This window comes from Antrostomus carolinensis, unplaced genomic scaffold, assembly GCF_000700745.2.
Source record: "Antrostomus carolinensis isolate BGI_N321 unplaced genomic scaffold, ASM70074v2 scaffold28274, whole genome shotgun sequence".
Lineage (NCBI taxonomy): Eukaryota > Metazoa > Chordata > Aves > Caprimulgiformes > Caprimulgidae > Antrostomus > Antrostomus carolinensis.
Genome location: NW_010313265.1, coordinates 1 through 23,529, shown reverse-complemented (window position 1 = coordinate 23,529; position 23,529 = coordinate 1). Strand labels below are relative to the sequence as shown.

Here is a 23,529-nt window from a genome sequence, read left to right as displayed (position 1 = left end):
TCTATGTAGAAGCACATTTCTGCTAGGAACAGCCTAAGCTCTGTAACAAGCAAGACATCCTCCACCCTACTTTGCCCCCATCTGAGGGGCAAGGTGTTAACTCCTTCTATCAGGAGACCCTGATCTGCTGCTGCTGTATCTGCACACATAGACCTCAGTAAACCCTCTGCCTATTTCAGTCTCCTGCAGAGCCCTAAATCTTCCCCTCACCTACCTTATTTCAGGCAACAACCTGAGAAATGGTGGGCAAGAGCCAAATGCTGAATTTGGGGCTTCTGAGGTGCAGAAAGGGACTGTCGAAGAAAATCGAATCTGAATGACCTTGCCAGCCTAACTGCATTGCCAGCCTAACTGCACTGCCCAAACTCTTCCTGGTCATACTGCACATTATTAAAATATTACAGACTACTACATCTCACTGAGCATTTGCTTCAAACTGGGCACTGCTCTTCGAATCTTCTGTACCATAAATTCCTTCCTGGGTACCTCTCCATGCAGAAATCATAACCTCTGGGCAACACCCTGGATATGCTGTCTAGCATACCACTGTAGTGGCACAGAAGAAGTAAGCACAGGTAGTATGGCTTCAAAACAAAGCACCTTTATTTCTGTGACAGAAAGAAATAAAAAAAAAAGCAACACTTACTATGTACCAAAAATCACATTCAATGGAATTATCCATTTGACTGCATGCCTGCACTGAGGCACCACACAGACTCGCTCCTTTCCCCACCCCTCTGAACCCACTCTTGCTGCCATGACCAGTTGCTAATGAGGCCAAAACCTTTTATTCTCTATTATGTACCTCATTTGCATCATCTATCAGTACTCATTTTCCTTCTGTTCTACCCCAGCTACTATTGGACTATTGCTGATTCAACTTACAGAACACCTCTCTCCCCTCCCAAAGTCAGGTACAGAACAGTTCCAGCACTCCAGCACCACCATGGGCAGGGCTCTTCAAGCGTTTTGTGAGGGGGCAAACAGGATAATAATCAGCAGGTGCTCATCAGCAGGACCATACAGGATAGCTCAGTAACTAAGTAAGAGTAGTGCCTCTTGTGCTGATACCTACAACTGTGGGTGCCTTCCTTCTCTGTCTCCTTTCACATCAAATTTGGAGCAGCATCTCTGTTGGCCATTGGCAGAGAAAAGCACTCTTCCTAAGTCAGTACCTGGAGCTGGTATAGCCACCAAACGACCTCCCTGAAAGACACAGGGTGGGGATCCCCTGGAACATCTCCCTCTGCTAAAGTCCACAGGTCTCCTTGCCTTCCTGAGCACTGCAGGGAAGCTGTATGCTCCCATGTTCTAAACTGCACAGCAGAGAGGAAAATGCCAAGTTCTCCTTAAGCTCCATGTCCAATCCTTCAGAAAGAGGAAGGAAGGAAAGGGTTTACCTCATGTGCAGGTTAAATTCCTCGTTACACAGACCTAGTGGGGATGTGCAGTAGTCTGCAGGTTGCTGCACAGAACACAGAAAGGGCTAACAAACGTTCCTGTAGTCCTCCTACTCCAAGGTTAAAGGTGGTAAATGTAGAATTAACAGAAGCAGTGCCACCCAGAATTTTTTGCTATGTATCAGAGACTGGGCTGTTCTGGTGTCACCAGCACTGGTGGGTCATTTAGTAATGCCTTATGGGCCAGCCTGGACTTACCCAAAGAGAACTAGTATGACTAAATGGCGATAATCCTTGTTCTTTTCACTTTCTCCAACTCCAAACCCAACTAAGCATAAAGTAGATAGATGGGCTACAGTATGCTCCTGCCCTTACAACTGTCCTGCTTAATTTGAAACAGAAAACAAAATTAAGTGTAACAAACAAGGCAAGGAAAAATAAGGGTTTCTTGGGTAAGAGCTAGAAAATGTCATATTAATGTATTTAGTTACATGCACCTCCAGATGGTTCTTAAAACAGCTGAAATGTCGTACAACAAACAATTTCCTACGTTAGTAAATTAAACAACCAAAAAAATAACGTGAAACCAAAATAAATGCTTTTTGTATTTCCTCTAGCCCTTAACTCTCACTTGTTTAACTGTTCCTTGAAAGGAACCTATGGCTTGGAACTAAGCACAAGAAGCATCAGACAAAGGCTCTCCCAGCAATGCTGAGTGAGGTCAAGTAGTCTGGGCTTAAAAATAGAAGCTACTTTTAAGGTTCTGTCATTACATGTCATCCTAATGTAATTCCAAAAATTATTCTCTAACATTCGTATTTCACCACAGTCAGAACAAACAGGCCTGAATCTTGACCTCTCTGACCATGCAAAAAGTGGAGGCAGGTTGCTCTTTGTCTCTGAGAACCAAGACCTTTCTAGCTAGACACAGTGTAATAAAGCTCAAGAAGCCAAGGCAATGTAGACATAAGCTGCTAGCATAATGTATGTGTATTTGTTTACATTCCTCCAAACTATACCTGGCTACTGGTTCTGGGATGGTCCCTGGGCTAACTGGCACCTGAACTCCCTTTTCCCACTCCTGCCTCCAGGGGTCTGCCAGCACATAGTATTCATCAGGGTTCAGTTGGAAGGAGTCATGTAACTTCATGGCAGTGATCAGGTCCGTTCTGAACACCTGCAAAGAGAGTGACCAAGAGAGAAAAATAGAGACACTGACATTTGATATTTACACTCTATGATTCACAGCTTCAGGGTAACCATGGAGCACAGTGTGCAACAAGGTCTCTGTATCAACAGTGAACTAACCCAGCCCACTGCAGGACAGAAGTTTAGCTTCATTGCAGGGAAAGGGGTGGCTGAAGGTACAAATACTGACAGAATGACTTCCAGCTTACTTCACTACAAGTCCTGGCACTCCCCCTGCACTGGAGACATGATGCTAAAAGGTGGTACTCATTCTTACCTCCATTTTGGCTGCAATAAAAGCTGCAGGAGCTTTGTGTCTTAAAACAACAGCACAAGGAAGACTCATATTTGCTCCAAAGGGATTTTTTTGGTTATTGGTTTTTGGTTTTGGTTTGTGGGGTTTTTTGTTGGTTTTGTTTTTTTAAATTACTGGAGCTCTGACTATTCCAAAGATATTCTAGAAATTCCCTGTGGTAGAAATCAAGGCATGACTCTACCATGACCAGCTGCAAGAGGAAATTCTAAGATGACTCTTTGTGCAAGTATTTAAAATAATAACCCAAAAGATCAAATAAATTAAGACCCAAACTGGAATTCTGGTGGCAGCTCCACGTTCGCACAGGTGCTTGTTATTTGATCAGCTACAGACACCTCTGTATCATAGTTGTAATTTTACTTTGCCTTTGCAAAGGCATCCATCTCTTAAAATAAGCAGGATGTTTGGCAACTTTTGGGTTAGCAGCCATAAAAAAGCAGCAATGCTGCCTTCAACAAGCCACAGAATGAAATAAAAAGGGATTCACTCTTGTAGCAGGCATGCTGTGGTACTGTTGTGGCAGCTTCAGCCTGGTTTGCCACTGCCTGTCAGCACTGCAGAAAGCAAAGGGTGCTAGCACAGGCATCAGAACGACAAGTCTGCACTTGTTTAGACATCTTCCAGCTCTCCCCACCCCGCTCTCCCTGTAAGGAAAGGCTGCTGTAGACCACAGCAACTGCACTCAGCACTCCTCACCTCCACAACCACAAATTATTAACTACTCAATGCCATGTTCAAAGGAAAAGGTTAAAAAGCAACCAGGTGACAGAAAATAAGCACCACTGGGACAAGAAAAACGTAGGAAACATCTCAAGAAAAGCTGCCCTGCAGACTTCTCAGTTTGTGGTAAACAGAGTCAACATCCACCCAGCTCCATGTTGCAGGGTTACAAAAGAGCAGACAGATTGTCAAGGCAGTGCTCCTAGATACTCTTGTGGCGCTTCTAATGGGGTAAAGCAACACAACCTCTGAAACCAACGGTGAACTGTTGCATATGGCTGAGGAAGAACCAGATCTATAGACTGCTAATTAGCCAGGCCTCCACAGGACAGTAATTTGTCATAAACTATTAACACACCCTGAAATCTCAATAGATTCCCTATGATTTTGAGGAAGTATTTCAGGGAAACGGTGCATCTGTTGGTTAATTATACTTCTGAAATATTTCAAAAGTGTGATTTGCCTTACCACACTGCACATTGTGAAACCTCTCCTCCCCCCCCATGCACACATACCATCCCACTCATTATGTTTCCGTTTCCACTCTGGCTTTGTCATAAAAATTGCATGAAATCATGACATTTTTCTTAACACTTGTCTTGACATGTTCAGAAAAAATGTCAACGTTAAAAAATAAAGAATAATATTACCATATGAAGGAAAGGGTGAATGCAGGTAACGAAATATAATGTAATTTTTTAAACAATCAAATTACAAGTCCTGTGAGACTCCAATCAAGAAATGAAAAATAAGCTGCAGAGTAAACTGGCTCACAAAACAAACACAGCTGGCCAGGACAGTCTGTACTTCAAAGCTATTAGAATTAAAGCAACCAAACGTCAAATGAAAAGGAGACTAAGAATATAAAATGGGACGTAGAACTTGCTCAATCTGAGAGCCCACGTAACTCAGGCTCTCAGATAAATTTGTCACCAAACTCCCTCAAAAGCAAAGCTAATGCAGCACCTGACAGCCAAGAAACTCCTTCCCAGGCCAGTGGCTCTGTGACACCATTCTTTCTGCTCTAATTTCTAATGCAAACAGACTGCCCGGAGCAAAGCAGAGTTTACAGAAGTGCTGGCTCTCAGAAGCACTGAACACTTCAAAGCTAAAGGGTGAAACCCTGGCCACACTGAAGTCTATGGGAATTTTGCCACTGACTTCAATGAGACCAGGATTTCACCCGGGGAGTTTAGCAAGTGTCACTTTTCTGCCAGCATACTTATCCTGTAAACAGTGTGCTGTGGCAAGCACAAACAATGCAAATGGGGGAAGGGAGGAAGAGGCGGGAAAGACTGTGGAAGAGAGCTAAAGGGAAGTATATGAGAATTCCATCCAGGCTGAGAAAACAAGAGAACAGCACAAAACTGCAAAGATTCTGACAACAAATGCAAGGAAAGGGAGAGGAGAAAACAGGAGCACAAAAAAAAAAACAACAGTAAAATTTGTTTATCTCAGATTATTTCTTGATAGCCTTTCATGGGTTCTCAAAACTGGGCCTAAGACACTACTTCTAAGCACCAGTACTAGGTGTAGTTCAGAATGAACATTAAGTGGGATTCTTGTGAAAACTCTTCTCTGGGAAAAGAAGAGTTAGGTATACTGTCATTGAGGAGATTAATAAAGCATGTTTTTTCTCAACATCAGTCACTCACTAATGCATCAGAAATATGTGTATTGGGCAAGTAAGTTAAATGAAGAAAATCTATCTCCTAAAGCATGTCCTCTCTTTGCAGCCTCTACAAAGTCTGCAGTGCAGTATTTGCCTGAAGACAGGGAGATTCAGCAAGAACATTTCCAAAGAACTGGATTGCACTTATGTGTTACTAACAGTTGATCCACCCTGGACAGTTCAAAGATTTCTGTCTCCCTTGACAGGATTTCCTCAAAACGCTACACAAAACAAATGTCAGGAAGCAGGTTTCTACTTTGATGAGCACTTTAACAAAGATTGCATATCAAGACCCAATACCAACTATGAAATAAATGTACATAATGTAAACTTTCACTGTTCTCAAATCAAGCTACAAATAAACCCTTATTCCTAAAATACTAGAAGAACAACTCTGCAGCTGCGTTGAATGGGTGTCAGACTATAACAAAATTCACAGACAGAAACTGGTGTTGGCAGTGGCTGTGCCAACAGCTGAACTCCCTAATCTAAACAATTTTTTTTTTTTAAAAAAAAAGGAGTGGGGGGCAGGTGCCAGCTAAAATGTAGCAAAAAAAAAAAAAAGACAATGTAAATCAGGAGAAATGGACCCACTGCCAGAACACTTATTGTACATAGTTACAGCTTTGTATTTGATAAATGTAACAAAAAAATGCAAATCAAATTCCAGAAATACCTCAGAAGGTTTTCGATCTTCATGTCTGGAGCACAAAGTCCTCCGATGTTGAGATCTGGAATGCTGGGACCAGGTGGACAGACCTAGGATACAGAAATGATCATTTGCAGACACTGCTGCCATCTATTAATAAAAGCCTTTGCTCTCTCCACACACTCAAGGCGGCCAGTTGACTTCCATGGGACTATATGAAAAAGGCAAGACAGAGTCAGGTGTCTATAACAAACCTCCAAAAGACTCTTTCAAAATGAACCAGAAAATAAAAGTTACTCAGTTGTAAACTTCTGTGATAGCTCTTCTGGTTTTGTTTATAATTTTCTACTGATACAGGCATGTATTGGCTGTACTGCATTTAACAGCCTTCCACTCAGCATCTGAAGAAATCAACCTCATAACATCTTCCTTCTGAGCATCAGTAAACCGCTTTCTGCAGATTAATAACTGACCAGGAGGTCTGCTGATAGCCTGAGATGTACTCTTTGAAGATACTGTATTGATGTCCTAAGTATCTTTATCAGTTACTAAATTTTTACCAGGGCAAGGCTTTTCAAAATGAAGCACACTGCCATGCACACACAGTAAAGCCCACAAAACAACCTGTTGTCTCTTCTCCTGAGCAAATCTCTCAGTGTGGTTGTACAACTTTTGTCTGCATAATTATTCATTACATTCCAAAGAAATTATACCTTTTGCTTTGAAACCTTTTGACAGAGTATCTGTCAGTTTTCAGAAATATTGTAACAGGAGAAAAGGAAAAAGAGTAAGAAACTATTTACTCCATTGAAAAGGTAGTGCTTTGACACCTGTGCACATCAACTAATTTTAATTCAATAAGATTTACAGGCACAGCAGGTATTTTTCACTACCAATGACACAGCAGTAATGAAAAAAAAAGCCAATAAATCCTATGGGTTGGAGAGATGAAGGACTTGTAATAAGGTCTATGTGATAGGGAAGCTAGGACCTACATGTTGAACTCTGAAGGATGAACACAGAATTAGCAGCTCTGGGCATTAATTGTAGAAAACTAAAACAGAACCAACGCGGAGGCCTTCCCATACTGCTTGTGCATATAGATGCTAGGAGTAAAAAGAGTAAGGCTACAGTCTGTAAGAGCAACACTGTCTCACATCATCCAGCAAAAACCTCCTGGGGATCAGAAAACACTGTTCAAAAACGGATTGCACAGGATGGGATAAGTTCTCTGCTAAAAACAAAAATCATTTTCACAGTGAAGTGACTGTCCAAGACTTTCATTTAAAAGGTATGACTGACTAACAAGAACTCCTCATGTTGTAGTTATGCTTTTGTCTTCTCTTCTCAGTTGGTAATTAAAGAATATGCCTCAATAAAAACCACTCTGTAACACAACAATGAATAACAGGCGTTAAGCAGAACATGCATATTTGTCAAAATTGAAGCAAGGTATGCAGCAAACAGCTAAAAATCTTATTTTCTGAGGTAAGAGTGCAGAAAAGATTATTTTAAGCAAATGTTAGTGTTTCAATGTAAAAGCTTAAAAGTTGGTGATTTGAAAGGTTTTTAAAAAGCCATGTTCATTTTCCCTAAGCTCCTCTCTTTTACAATTGTAATTTTCTATTTTTATGAAGGGGAGGGGGAAAAAAAAGGAAAAAAGTGACCAACTGCCATTTACTAATCTGTGTGGAAAGCCAGACTCTGAAGATCATTTAACTACCAGTCCGTTCAAATGTTCTCTTGAAAACTAAAGAAAAAACACAATCAGCAGTATAAACTCTGAGGATCCTAGTATCCCGTACCCAAATTCAACCTAAAAAAGTCAGAGGGGAATAAGTTAAATCACTCAAAAAGTATCAGGTGTACAGCTAAAATTCATGCCAGAAAACCAGATTTTTCCTGCAATATAACAATATAAATATTAACATTTTATCATTCAGACCAGGTGTGATTTCTTTAATCCACAGCCTCACTAGAAGACACAGACCACATACATACCCACACAGATTAGTATTCAGCTCTTGTGGGTTCTGATATTTTCCATCAGCAAGACATTAATATCTGACCAACTATCTACCACTGAGGTATTCAGCTAGTTAGACCACTGCACCAGCAAGTCAGACACTTGGAAATTCCCAGTTCATTTGTGGATCTGAGTGTTTTGTACACTGTTGGACTTGGGGGCAGGAGACTGCAAAGAAGATAAGGTATTAAGAAAAATAAACTGTATTGGCAAAGTGGTGTTTGATTCTGAAGCTTTTGTAGGAGAAGAGCTGGTAAGTCTGGAGGCTTTAATACAGTTGTTCCCAAATTACACAGGCATCTGGCAAAATTAGAGCAGTAGCAGTATGATGTACTTCTGGATATCTACCCGTGTGCTTTAACTCAGCTCTGATGATAATTCCTCATAAACTAAAGACAAGTAAGCAACTATATGGAGTTTTTTTTGTTTTTTTTTTAATGTGGGTACTAAAAGATGGATTCCCAGGTGTCTCTCATGCCACAGAGAAGCTGCAAAGGTAAGGACTAAAATAATCGCTACCATTTCTTCCATCTCCATTTCTTTACTGTACCATCTGCAGATGCTACACATCAAAACAGTGTCTCAAATGTAGACACAGTCCATGTACACAAGGATTAGGCCACTGGATTATTTAACTATTCCATGCAGCGTGAAAAGTCAACTCTTAGCACCAAAACTACAGAATTTTTGTTTTAAATTATTTTTTTAAAGCACTGTACAAAAGCACACTACATTAAATTTCTGTGCATAAAGGAGAACTCAAGGGAAGAAATAGTTTCTTACACAGGTCTGTAATAGCTGTTTCCTTGCACATAAAATTGGTGAATGCACAGTGAAAACAGACAATATTTTTACTAAGTTACTGAAGAGACTGTTCTATTTTTCTGAGCAGTGTAAACTGACTGTACACAATACCAGAAGAAAAAGGCGGAAGAATTTCTAATGGGACTGAGATTTTACTAACCACTAAGAGCTGTAACTGTAGCTAACAGACGACCTTTGGCAAGGGCTTCACTTCAATAGGGAAAACATTTAGTCACTGAATAAACAAAACTCAACTATGAGGCATTAAAAACAACCACCACCACTTAGGCACCGAAGTGCAAAAAACTGAATAAGCCACTCAAAGGACAGTAAAATATCAAGCCCATAACAGTATTAAATTTAACTATTTTTGAAATCTCAAGTAACAGTTTCAAATCTGCTTCCATTAAAGCTAATGGTAAAATATCACTGCCTTCAACAGTGTCAAGACCAGGTCACTGAATTACCCAAAGCTTCTTTCATTAATAAGCAATCCACCCACTTTGAGTACACCAGTAAAAGTGCAGGACGAAAATGAAGGATGTTGTTTGTCTTTTAAGCACCCTTTCCATATTTTCATACCTAATCCAGAAGAAGAACCTCACTGAAAGAAAAAGTTCACAGGCAATCACAGCTACTTCATGATCTGATTTTTACATGTAAATACATGAGGTAAGAATAATTCCTGGATTATACAGAAGGAGAAATCTACTGCGGTCAAAACAAACACAGGATTCAAAACAGCTCCTCTGTATTATAAAGGTACATGAACCTATTTGAGTTATTTTAGAAAGATTCCAGACACTTTTCACCAAAATTATCCTCTTTCATTAAGTATCCAAAATGATTATATCCATCAACAGTTTTCTGACTACGAGCCTTAGTACTGAACTGGATTAGGATCACCAAGACTAGAAAAACAACTAAAGATCAAGACAGAGTTAAACCCAGTTTTGGTAAAATAATAAAAAAACCCAAAAAAACCAAAACATAAGTTGGCATCATTGGGATTTGGAAGATGTAACACTTCTGTAAGATAACATTACACACTTCATGGGAGAAATAAACTCTACAGCAGATGGAAAATTAATGACATGTTAAGAGAGCCCATGCTACCGAAAGTCATGTGAATAAGAATGAATGTGAAAAAATAGACAACTCCAAAGCAAAAAGCTAAATAAACACATCAAAAACATGCATCGCTATCATAGCTAGACATCAGAAATAAAAAGTGTCTTTTTAAGTGCCTGTTGGGTTACATGACTGTGCAAGTTAAAGACAAACATAGTAGCCTAGCAAGCATCATCGTTTCAGGAAATACACCAAGACCATTCTGATTCTTTTATAGTTAGGATCGTTTCAGATGGCCTAGTTGTTTGTATGTTTTAAAAGGTTTTCATCATTGAGAACAATATCTCAAGTTCTCTCTTTGCACTTATCCGCTCATAGGCAAAAAGCAAGAAGAAATCCCAAACCACTAATGAAGCAGCAAGAGAGACAAAGCTATAAGAGCATACTGCTGCTGGAAAGGAGACTTCTAAAACTCAAGCAAGAAAAACTTTCTGTTCCCCTAGGCTATTACATACACCTTACACTGTAAATACAGTGTTTTTATAATACTGCTACAGGATGTATATAACACATACACCTCCTGATAAGAGAAGAAAGCAATCAAGGAGTGTGCATTCTTTTTCTGTATTTGTGAATAAAACACACTTCCCAAAAGGAAAAACACGGTCAATTTTAGCTGTATCAATTTATTAAATGATCTGTCAAGACTATGTTTTGATTCCAAAGATGCTCATCAAAACAGAAAATTCTCCAGACCAATAAAGCCATTCAAGCCCTTGGGTAATTCTACTCCACAACTAATATACTACTCAGCATGAGCAGAAAAGGCTCAGCTACTATGTATCCTGCCACCTGCAAGGCACCCAGTTGTGTTCCTGGAGAACTACCTGCTGCTTCAGCCTCTGAACTCTTCAAAGCCTCAGATCACTGGGTGCCTGGAAGCACTTCTCCTACCGTAAATACACTCCTGCTACATCATTACACCAGGGAGCACAACAGAGCAAACATCCCTGACATGGATGCGTGTCTGGCTGTCACTTCTGCTTAACGCTGGCATTTCTGTATGCCTATGCTGTTCCTCAATTCACTCTGAGCCCAACTAGGTGCTGCTGCCAACACTGTCAGAAAGATCTGCAGCCTGAAGCAAAATAATAGATGCTCAACCTCCCTATTTACTGCCTGGCCCCCAACTCTCTACAGTAAGGCTTTATGTCACTTAGACATAGCTCCACATGTCTAGATCCAAATTTCAGCACAAATAAAACAGAAGCAGACTATTCTATGGGCAGTTTTCCATTTTGCCAGGTATAGAAAGAGCTGTCTCCAGGCCTTATCACAGAGAAAGCAGCACATATGCAAACAGAACCTATGACATCATTTCACATAACCAAATTCCCCTTCTCATGTTTCTGTTGCTGGAGGATTTGCCAATCTATCTCCTTTATCTTTATATAATAGTCTATAAACTCATTCAAGATCAAAACACAAAAAGGCCTTTTATCTCTTGCCAACACTGACCCTACCCAAAATTTAGTGTCATTTGACAACTACCCAATTGCAGCTGCTGAATAATGCATGGATCCATATGATCTCTGCAGTGCTTTACAACACTGCACGATTGCTCAGTATCTGACACACTTAATGAACTGTCTTTGCAGCTCCCCGCCACAGCAGTTCAATATCCTCCTATGAATCCCTTTTCTCAGTAGCACACATTTGAGTTTTATAATCTCAAAGAACACACACATAACCATGCATAGGCACATGTCACTCTTCTACCAGTGAAGAATTCCTAGACCAAATCTTATTTTTTATCACAAGCCCCAAGTGCCACTCTAGCTCTCTAGACCAGTTTCTCACTGCAGCAATATTTTACCATAACAGTATACAAAGTTTTAGTGCAAGTTTAATAACAGGTTATCAAAGGCAATTTGAGCACCCCCCAAGCTAGCATTCATAGGTTGATAACATGACTTTGTCAGGCCTTACAACTCCAGTGGACTTAGGTGTACTCAGTATTAGCAGTCTTGTAAAGAAATCATATCATATAATCACCACCTCTTCACGGTGATGATTATATTGATGTCCCTCAGCCCAGGTAGTTCTTCCAAATCACTATTCCAGAGTGCTCAGAAACATAACAACTTCACCAAAAGTCATCCTACCCTAGTGAGCCTAACCTTCAGGTAAGATGCTAGGTCTGACCACTTGTCATCACTCCTAATGCCACAACCCCTTTTCAAAAGCATAGTAGTGACCACTAAACGAGCTGCTTTGCCCGTATTGAAGCACTGTAACTACGTTACATTCTGCTGTTTAATCACCATCCCTCACCTACCAGCCTGTTCAACTGAAAACTGCAAAATGTTCCTCACTTCCTTTTTATAAAATGCTGCACAGCATTATGTGCACTGCTCAGTAATTGCCATATTTCAGGCCAGCAGCGGCTGCAATTCTGTGGTAAATGACATATACACCTAAGGTTATGCATTCGGCAACCTTTGTGAAGGCACTCTGGGATCCACCTCAAACACAACGGGAATCCACTGGGATGAAAAGCCCTTTCTAAATCTAGAGATCCTCATCATTCAGGCAGAGAAATGGATATTGGCAAAATAAGTTTAACTTTAAAATAACATTTGTTTAGCAATGATAGAATAAGAGTCCATCTAAATTACAGAACTATATTGCATAGTCCCTGAGTATTAAATCTTTCATTTCTCAGAACTGATGTGAAACCTTGTAAATCTTAGAATTATTTTTCATCTGCAAGTGTCTTCATTTCTTCCCTCAGACAGTCTGCATGTAGGAGTATGATGAATTGATAACGCCTCCAATGCAGAGGCATGATGGGAGCAAGTAAAGCATGAAAAAAATCAAGCTCTGAATTCCTTGCTCATGGAAAACAGTGACCAAACTCTCTGACATCAAGGAGGGCCTGGATTTCACGCAAGCTCCCTACAATACAACTGTCTGAGCTTCAGATCTTGTCTCAAACACAATCTGTCCGTGTGTCCAAGGAATTTGTGCAAAAGGAACGCCCTGAAGCTATAAATGGAAACTACTGCACAACTTCGCCTCATCAGGAAACAAAGCACATGGAATATTCAGTGCAAACCACCTTTGCAGATTTACAGACCAAAGAGCCAAAAAGTCAGGTCAAATACTGAGCAGGAAAAATAAAATGGCTTCAGTATCTAACATTTAATTAGACTAAGACCTGGAATCCTAAGGAGTTTCCACAATGGAGGAGCAACTTGAAATACAATGTAACAAAAACTGATTAAAAAATTATCAAAGCCCTAGCCAGTCATGCAGATAACGAGGACATAATTGAGTTTGAGGTAAACATTACTAATTTACTTAATACAGGTTTTGAAGGAGGTACATACATCACAAAGCTTTTATGATGGCCCTGGCTAATAGTAATGTCTATTATAGTTGCTGTAATACATTATCTGGAAAGGCACAGAAACAAACAAACTGGCAGATGACAAAAAAAGGATTACTTTGATGTGCCAATAATCTTAAAGCCTTCCTCAAGCCTCTCCCAACACTATTCCTCTGTACTTCAGACAAAAGTTCAAAATCCAGAACTGTGCCTACAGCCATTTTTCATTCAATTATATTTCATGGATAAAATGTTCAAAAGTGACCTATAATTTCAGAAAACAAAATAGCTGAGAACACACTCAGCTATCCAGGGACTAACTGCAGAACTGCTGTGCACAACTTACACTGACACTTCTTCCTCAGTACTTCAAATTTTGGTCTCATGTGAATTAATATGCAGGAACCTGTACCTGAAATTTGCCCAGTAATTTCACAAGAGGAAAAAAACCATAACCAAGTCAAGAAAAAAAAAAAAAGTGTAATGAAAGGGAAGTGGTACATATTTCAAACAATACTTGAAAATACTTGTAAAATTTCACTGCCTTTTGCCATGTAATTTATTCAACAATTAGTTACTTATATTAGTTAGACTTTAAAATACAAAGATCATAAAAGGGCTAGGGTTTGTTTTTCTTGTCCTAACCAGTCTTCTTAGAACTTGATCTATGGAACAGATGAAAATATAGTTTTTTGGAAAATATAATTCAGTAAGTCAACAGCTCTATTCCAGATAGTTATATATCAAATGACATTACAAATAAGTACTATAATCAGCAACAGATCAGTCAACTCTCTATTTCGGAACTTCAATTCCAAAATTATCTGCTTCATATTTTATTTGGGAAAGCCTGTAACACAAGGCATATGAAGGGATCAAAGAGTTAAAAAAAAAAAAAAAGGTAAAAGAGTGAAAATAAGCACTATTCTCAAAATGAAGCACTATTATATAAAGTGCTAGGGAATGAAAAAAGGGTAAAGCAAAATTCTAATGAAGGACATTTGCTGCTACTTGTCTATTTTACAAGTAAAAATACATCTTTGATTTGTGGAAGTACACATCAGCTTTGAGGAAATACACCAACTTCAATAACCCCAAGTAAACTTCTAACTAAGAAAAAATAGGTCTGATTTGGAATTTTTTTCTTCCAAAATGTCCCAGCTGCAGGTAGTTCTCCAAAAACAAGCCAAATCCAACACCTCTTTAACAGATTTTACTCAATCCTTATTTGGACTAACTCCTAATCAGCTTGCTAGTCCTCACCTTCTCCAATCCTTTTACTACTCCTTTATTTCAACAATCATTTGTCTAAGGTTGTTTTATGGTGCAGATTTGGCCATACCTGAGCAGAGGCCCATGCAGCACATGCATGCAGCTGAAGTGGTCACCTCTGCAGGGCCATAGTGCAGCACAGGGCCATGTTCTCAGACTAAAGCTTTGAAATGCACCTGGAAAAACTCCCTGATCATTTTCTGTTACATTTCAGACTGAAGCCTCACAAAATGAAAGATTATCAGTGTCTGGAATCCAAACATAAGGGAAGATCTATACCATACAGAGCTCAGTGTTAGTTAAATCAGTACAGAAACACTTAAAAAAAAAAAATACATTCTGTATCCAAATTACTGATTTACTAAATTCAAATTCTTGAAAGTTATTCCTTGTGGTGGTTTGGGTGGATTCACCCTTTTGCTTGCAGCTTGCAGCCAAACACAGCCTGCTCTATCACCCTCCCCGCCCCCCCCTCACCCAGGGAGCAGGGGAGAGAATTTGGAAAGAAGGGCAAAAACTCACGGGTTGAGATAAAAACTATTTACTAATTAAAAGAAAAAATGATAATGATAACAACAGTGATAACAGACTATACAAATGAGTGATATACAGTGCTCACCGCCCACTGACCGATGCCCGGCCTGTGCCAGCTAACGATCCCGCAGCCGAGATGGTCCCGAACCGAAAAACCCCGGAAGAGTGAGCACGAGCGATCCCCGAGAGAATGTGCCCTGTCTTCCGGTCATCCCTGGTTAATATACTGACATGACATGATATGATATGGAATATTTCATTGGCACATCCAGATGCCAGTTTTGGGTTTTGCTCCTCACTGCGCTTCCCCTCTCCCAGTCCTAGTGCAGCTGTGAAGCAGCAAAACACGGTGGCCTTGAGCTACAGCAGTAACTAAAAACATTGGTACTTTATCAGCGTTCTTCTCATGATAAGTCTGAACTGAAACACTGAAAGTAAAATACAGCTCTTCTAATTACTAAAAAGAAAATTAACTCTACCCTAGCAAAACCAGGACATTCCTCAAATAAGATAATCTTCAAATGAAGTAAGGAACAACTTTTATGCACCATCAATCTTTTCTACTTAAGTTTGAAGCAATATACCTTTCCATTGCATAAGAGAGTATGAGAACACTGATGCAAACTTAAAATCCTAATGCAAACTTCTATTAAATACTAAGCTGTGGACAATGTTAGTAGATGTCTCCATGCAAGTTCTGTCCTTGTAATGATAAATTATGCCGCTTGCAAAGATTTTAGAGAAGATGACAGACTTTTTTCTTATTAACTAAGATAAAATTATTTAACTTAACAGTCAATACGGGGGGGCGGGGGGGAACCTGAATCTACTGTCCACCTGTGCTCACAATGACTGAGTTCAAAACTAGATCATTATAATAAACATTTCTACCAGTCCAACCAATATGCAAAAAGCCTCTGTCACATAAAACACTGCATTAAAACATGTTTTCAAACTCATAACCTACTGCACTCTACAACAAAGGAACACTTACTGCCATTGTCGTCAGAATCCTCACTGCTGCTAGGAAGCTGACGACGTTTCATGATCTCCACAGGAAACAGCAGGCAGCCTGCAAAGCAATGAGACAGCACTTAACCCAAGATAATAAAACACAGTCATCAAGTTGTGTTTCTGATGGCATTTGAGGATTTACAGCACACAAAGGAAAACAACCAACTTTAAACAGCATCTGAAATACAAACAGTGAATTATTTCAAGGATGCTTAATTAACCAGTCATCATACCAGCAGGTGAACAAAACTGGAGAGTATCAATGACAACCCCATCAACACTTTCACCCCAAAACAAAACCATATTTTGTTCTGAGAGGTCTTAAAATCACTAAATATCTGCAGTTAACGTGCTTAATTTCCTCTGCCCATTCTGACACTAGATTTGCAATACAATAACATTTTTACTGCTTGTGAAAATATTTACTTTGGCTAATATGTTTTTGGATCCATTTTATTCCTGTTTAAAGTGCCAGATTTATGAAAATAAATATTAAAGTCAACCACTTAGAATCACAGAATGGTATAGGCTAGAAGGGACCTTAAAGATCATCTAGTTCTAACCGCCCTGCCATGAATATATATATATAAAAAGAAACATCAGCAGTAGCAAGCCATGTTTTCCCAGATTAACTAACATGCATCATCCATGCCCTGGAAAGCATCACCCTCTAAGGTAAAAGAGTTACTTCCTCCTACAGGCACATTTCTAGCACCATGCCTAACATGAACTGTTTTTCAGGAATCAAACAACCAACTGATTGCACAGAAGATCTTCCAAACTACCACACTTCTATCAATACTGAGTTCAACTGCACACGAAACAGTGATGTAGAGGCAAAAAGTGATGTATCTTTTTAACTGCTATTCATATGGCATTGGTGTTTTCACATATATTCTCTGTGGAATGAAACCAAATTCTGAAAAATTAAGGAAGCTGTAAATAGCTAGTCAGAATTTACATGTAAAAAGCTATTAAAAAGTGTAAGTTGAAGAGCAGAAAAAACGTGACAAGTGCTGAAAGGCATATTCGTGGTTAAGCTAAACTGACAATGACTCTAGATGCATATCAAATCCGAGTCTTTGCTTACCACATAGCGTGATACCAACAAGGCCTGGGTGTTTGCTAGCAGCAAAGCCCTCATATATACTTCTAGGGTGCAGATTTGGAAATCAGATGCCAAAATATCTTTTTGCTTCTAGGGAGGTTCAGAAAATCTAATGTCATTTTCACGTGAGTTGGGATTTCCCAGAAACCTTTCAACAAAAACTCTTTTCACTGACCCTTCAGTGTACAGTTACTACTACAACTTTGTTCACTGAGAACATGTCTCATTGTAGTAAACTCAATAATGCCTTCAACTTTTATAAGACAAATCTCCAAAATAAGGAAACCCAAAAATTCTAACAAAAGCCTGACAAAAAAAAGCACAAAAATATCTTCTCTTCCAAAAGTGATTCATATAAAAATAAACTAACAATTTTTTTGAGGGAATTCATTTTATCATCGCTAGCAAATCACAAGCAACTGAACTTGAGACTCTCTTTTACACTCCCAGTGAACTTAATACAGTTGTAAGAGCCTGAGAATTGCAAGATTGCCTCCTTTTTCATACTATACATGCAAACGGAGGTGGGGGGAAGCCTCCCTCCCACAGAGTGACTTTTCAGAGTGGGATTTCATATGGCTGTCTTTGAAACATGAAACAGTTTTGAACAGCAAACTTTGCTCACTAAAGGTAAAGACAAACTGAATGCTTCACTTAACCAAGACCTTTTGTCACCATTTCATAGAGTAAAAGTTCACATACAATGTCTGATGCCAGAGAATAAAGAATCATAAAAGACAACCTCTTACAGTGCTAGAAGAATTCTCTCCAAAAGAACTGCTTTAAAGCAGAACAGAACTTGGTGTGTATGGCAGATGGAAATGCTGCCAATATGCAGACCAGCCTAGATCATCAAAATAGTGTGAATACAGATCTGGTATAGATGTAGTAGATCCAGAGCCAGGTTCTAATACGGCCACTTAAAAAGACAGAACGCCAACATTCAGATCCAAACCAGGCTAAGATAGAATTGAAAAATCAACTAGCTGCCACAAGGCAAAAACCAGGTAGATAAATATCTATTTTGTAAGGTACTTTTTCCTCATAGTTCACATACTTTATCTGTAATTGAAAGAAATATTAACAATAGTAAGGTAAAAGGACATACTCACTTAGAATGGAAATATCTCCCATAAACAAAGTAAGATGATATGGAAGAAAATAAAGAAAAATTAAGTCATCTCAGAAATGTAACTTGTATATTCCTGGTCAAAACCCTCACTTCTGGTTTCATTCCCATGCGGTCTGAAAAGTACTATGTACCGTAAAGCAAAATAACATAGTGTATATACACTGAGACACACTCATGAGCTTGCAATGAACAAGAAAATTCAAAATTCTGCTCCTCCACAACTTTTTGGATAAGTGTATTTTGAGTTCATCTTAGCCAAACTTTCTCCAAATTCACAAAATCAGGAAACACACTGAAGCTTCTCCTTCCTACCATGTATCTTTAAAAAATAAACTGAATACTTTTGTTGTTGTTGTTGTTTAAAGGACAAAGTGGTATTCACACCTCCCAACTCAAGCACTCTCCACAGTTCTTCAGGAAATAAGAGAAGCCAGAACAGAAGCCACTTTCCTGGAGTAGAGAGTATTAGATAAGGCAACTAATTTCCTTGTCCACTCCAGTGAGGTTTCTGAAGTTGGACACATTTTAAAACCTGTGTTCTCAAAAGTAACATTAAAAGAAATACTCCACTTGATGAAGCTTCTGTGAGATTCCTTTACAGATTCAAGGGGGGCAGGGGAAGGAGGTAAAATCCAGAGATCTCATTTTCCCATCTCTGAACCTAACCTGAGTTTACAAGGAGCTACATCACAGATGGAAAAGCAGCATTTGGCTTCTTAGAGCAAGTCTCAAACCTCATTAGATTAACCTCCTAGAATTTTTTGTAACTATAAGTAATAAACCAGCTTTTTTTCAACTTCTAAGATTATTTTAAACTGTTCCCATCAGATCTTCACATCCACAGTTCAAAACACATTTTCTAGAGATAACACTTGAACAGCTAATAAGAATTACAACCACACAGATTGAAATGCTGCTGCTTTTAGGGTATCACAGTGCCTCTGCCTCAAAGACTATTGGTTTCTATCAGATGATGGTGACCTCGAAGTCATGCAAGAACTGCATTAAAAATAAACACGGATTATCGATAGTGATGGTTAGGTGCAGACTGAAGTGCAGGCTTTCCCTGTTCAACTAGACATACACATATTCGCAGCACATTTAAAGAATACTGTGAATGCAAGTAATGCTTTTTTTGATCTTAAAAAAAAACCCACACCAAAACACCAAACTGTAGCAACTCACTCTCGCTCTGTGGGACATCCCTAACTAAAAATAAGGAGGACCAAAACACCAAACTGTAGCAACTCACTCTCTGTGGGACATCCCTAACTAAAAATACGGAGATATTTAACAGAAAAAGGCGGAATGGAAAAACGAACTTTTCAGTCAAATTATTTATCTAATTCTCTTTCCTTTCCTCATCTAAGATTTGATTGCCAGTAATATTACTTTTTTTTTTTAAATTCTCACTCCTAACAGTCATGAAAATTTTTCACTTTATTTTGACACACACTTAATATACTCAGGTGCATATACAATGCATTTGATCCAACTCTGATCTCTTTAGAGCTAGTCTGTCAATTCCAATGGGTCAGAAGGCAGGTTCATCAAGACTGGTTGTACCACAGCTAGTTTAATGGTACAAATTGGCTATGATCACTACATTTGTAAGCAAAGAGAATTCATATGTAAGCATAAAAAAAAGTGAAACATTTAAGACAAGCTTTAAGATTCATAGCAATAATAAGCAAAAACTATGCACTCAGCCTGCAACACTCACAGGACAGAAAGAGATCGCCCATGTTACTGAGCTCAATTCCCAACGACTGTATGCAACCACGTAATTGCTGTTTAGTCCAGAAGTTTCCACAAAACATTCACTGCATCCACACATGCCGCAGAACAACTTCCCATTCCCCTTTGCAAAATGAAAAGCGAGGAAGCAGCCAACCAACCAGTTCCCTTGAACCTAGTATCTTCTATCACAAGCATTTCCGCACTTATTTTTCCCAAATTCTTACACCAGTCCTGAAACAGCATTTGCCCATATACTGTTCACCTGCAGAGTAAGCCCAAAGCTTGAAAAACTACAACAGGGTTCAGTAGCCCTAATGCAACAAAGGCTGCATCACCAAGCCTGACATGCCCTGAGTTTTCAGTGACACGTGTAAACTCCTAATAACCCAGCAACTTCTGTACATCTTTCCTTGAAAGATTATTGTTTCTTCCTGTTAAAATCATCCTTTCAGAAATCACAGACCAAGACTCAGCATGCTGATAGGGGTTTTTTTTTCCTGAGGACTCTATTGTGAGTGGATGCCATAATCTAATGGCATTTACCCATTTATTGGGGGGGAAATATTTCCAAGGGTGGACAAACAATCTAAGAGTGCTTTGTGCAATCACACCATCACAACAAATGGCATAGATGAGGCAGAGGCCATGACTTTTTAGCCATCAAGCACCCACAGCAGATGAGCTAGCCATACCAGGGCAGTACTGGAGAGGCAACGCACTGTGCTGCACTGCTCCAGAGGCTGACGGCACTGTGCTTTACAAAGACACGTCACCCTTGGCTTTTCCATCCTCTTTCGTCATGCTAGCTCTGAAATCTAAACTCTGGATTTTACTCAAATACAGACAAACTTCAAATATACAACTGTAACTCTGGACTTAAGATGGTACAATTGCTTACATCATTTCTAAAGACAAGATAATGCCTGAAGCGTTTCTTCTGGCTACTGTATTTTGGAGAGAGCACAAAGCCTTTTACAAAATACTTGTAAAACACTATGCAAATGAAATTATTAGATGATAACCCAATATAAACAATGTCAGGCAACAACACAACATTTGGATTTACATATCCTTGTGGAGGTGAGCAACAAATATCTAACTCTAAAATAAATAAATAGACACTGTTAGGAATACAGACATTTCTGCCTACTTCCTAGTATTTGCTGGCAGATGCAGTACAATGGATTATAACCAGCAACATGACACAATACAGCAAATTCACTATTCTTACCAGTATGCATAATCATGCTCCTCCATTCTTAGCTGTGCAAGAAATTAATTTAAAAGAACCAACAAAACCCAAAAGCCACACTGGGAAGCAATGCCAAGGTCTTTCCTTTTACTTTTTTTCTCCCACACTGAAGTCCCAAGAGTTGCATAGGTAAGAGTGAAAAAAATCTGAATTACTTTTCTATCTTACTCACAGCAGAAATCCAGACATTACCCCATAAAACTGGAATAGCACTGTGCACACATGTACACCCATGTGCAACACACCACAGAACTTTTTATGCTACTACTGTGCACTTAAAAACACAGTATACTTTTTCACTCAGTTTGTCCCTAAGTGGAGGGATGATCAAAGAGAAAGATGTAAAATGTGCCAGTCTTTGTTATGTAAATAGCTAAACAGAACCAGATTTTAAAAAATAATTATACATTAAAAAATCTACATCCTCAGGTAAAAGGTTTTACACAGCACAATTCATACAAAAGTATTTTTAAACCCCTAGGTAAAGAGAGTGTACAATTCAAACTCTGAAAGACACAATTAATTGTAACTGTGTTAACGGGTGTCACTATAATATACTGCACCGAACAGCTGCAGAGACAGAACGGGAGGAAAGCAGAATTATGACAGATGTACACCCTGAAGACAAACCAAAAAACTGGCTTTTCCTGAAAGTAACCCACTAACTGCAATGAAACTAAGACCTAATTATCTCTAGTACATGAGAAATCGCTTCAAAACACTTATTGTACAAATGGCAGTGAAGTGTGACATAGTCTTAATGAAATGCAGAGAAGATGAAGACATTTGGCTTCTACTACTGTACTCTTTTTAAATAGCTTGTTTATGACACTGCCCCAGTCTTCACCAACCAACACTCGACATAGCAAGAGAAAAAAAAAAAAAAATGGGTGTTTCCTTCTATGCCCAGAACAAAAAAGAACCACATCAGAAGTTATACTATTAAAATACAACTAAAACTTTATAATTCCTCTTTATCACCTATGAAAGCTTCAATGGTGATATTTTATAGTCATGAAGATTTTATATTAATATATTATATTTTATAGTCACGATATTTTATAGTCAAGAAGATTTCTTAAATGAAACATGAAAGTATTATGTAGCAGGATCCACAGGACAAAAAAAACCTACAGACATTAAATCTGGAGAAAAAAATCCTCCAAGTCTCATGAAACAAAAATGTATGCTCCAAGGCCAACAGTGTTCGCCACAAGGAATACTTCTACTGACTTCAGCACACCTATTCTAATCCTGACAAGGAAAGGCAGAAGCACAATTTGGACATACTAGCCCAACACTCCTCAGCAATCCACATGCTCATTTATCCACCTGTGCAAGTCAGCTCACAACGTTACCCTGCAATCTGGGCTGTGGCAGCAAATTATTCCCAAACTGTGCTGGTGAAACTGACTGCCCAGAATCTTGAACAATAACAAACTGGGCCACGTGAATTAATTCAACCCACCCCTACGCCTACTGCAGTTCATTTATTCCATCTAGAAAAATCTGTTAGCTTGGTCAGCTCCAGCTGAAAACAGGAGCACAAGGCAGCAGTACTAACCACATGGAGAAAACATTTGAGGAAAGACTGGAAGTTTTATTATATTCTGTGAATTGGAAATGAAACCAGAGAAGCTGGAAGGGAAATGTGCAGCTGTGAGGGGAAAGGGCAGATTATTATTATTATTTTAAACACATGTATTAAACATAGCTCAAAAGCAGGGAGCAAGTGGCATCTGAAGCCAGAGAGAAAACCCTGCCGCTAAAATGTACAACCCTTGCTGTTTCAACAATATCCCACCGAGTGCGAGAAACCTCTAGAAATAGAATCATAACAAGCGTATTTTGGCATAACTTCTATGAAGGTTTTAGGTTTGTGAGTGTGGGCAGCTTTTGACTTACTTAAAAGATAGTGCTTGCTTAAAAAGGAAATGATTCCAAACCACAGCTGAATCTTTCTCTAACAAGCAAAAACGGAGCTAGCATAAAAGCACCTTCCTGCTTTAACATTAAAATGTCAACTACAACGTGCTGCTAAATGCTATCATAATTTATAATACTACCTATCAGCTATCCAAGGAGAAGTAATCTATTTTTAACACTTGTGTGCGGCCACACAAACCAGTATTTGCATGTCACAGATGGCAGTTCTTACTGGATGACTGACCGGTCTCAAGATCCTACAGACTTCACCGACCAGTGAATTAAATAAACTTTATTAGAATATAGTTAACAAC

General features: G+C 39.0%; 1 protein-coding gene across 1 annotated transcript in view; it reads right to left on the bottom strand.

The window, feature by feature from the left end:
- The window catches only part of JADE1 (jade family PHD finger 1), a gene marked incomplete at its 5' end in the record, with an annotated part of 37,714 nt that extends 15,569 nt beyond the window's left edge, over positions 1–22,145 (bottom strand). Inside the window, 4 exons of the mRNA XM_010167308.2 lie at positions 2,420–2,577; positions 5,973–6,055; positions 16,038–16,115; positions 22,074–22,145. Coding sequence (XP_010165610.2) covers positions 2,420–2,577; positions 5,973–6,055; positions 16,038–16,115; positions 22,074–22,145 — 391 coding nt within the window. The remainder of the gene's footprint in view (positions 1–2,419; positions 2,578–5,972; positions 6,056–16,037; positions 16,116–22,073) is intronic.
- Between the last annotated feature and the right edge of the window lie 1,384 nt (positions 22,146–23,529).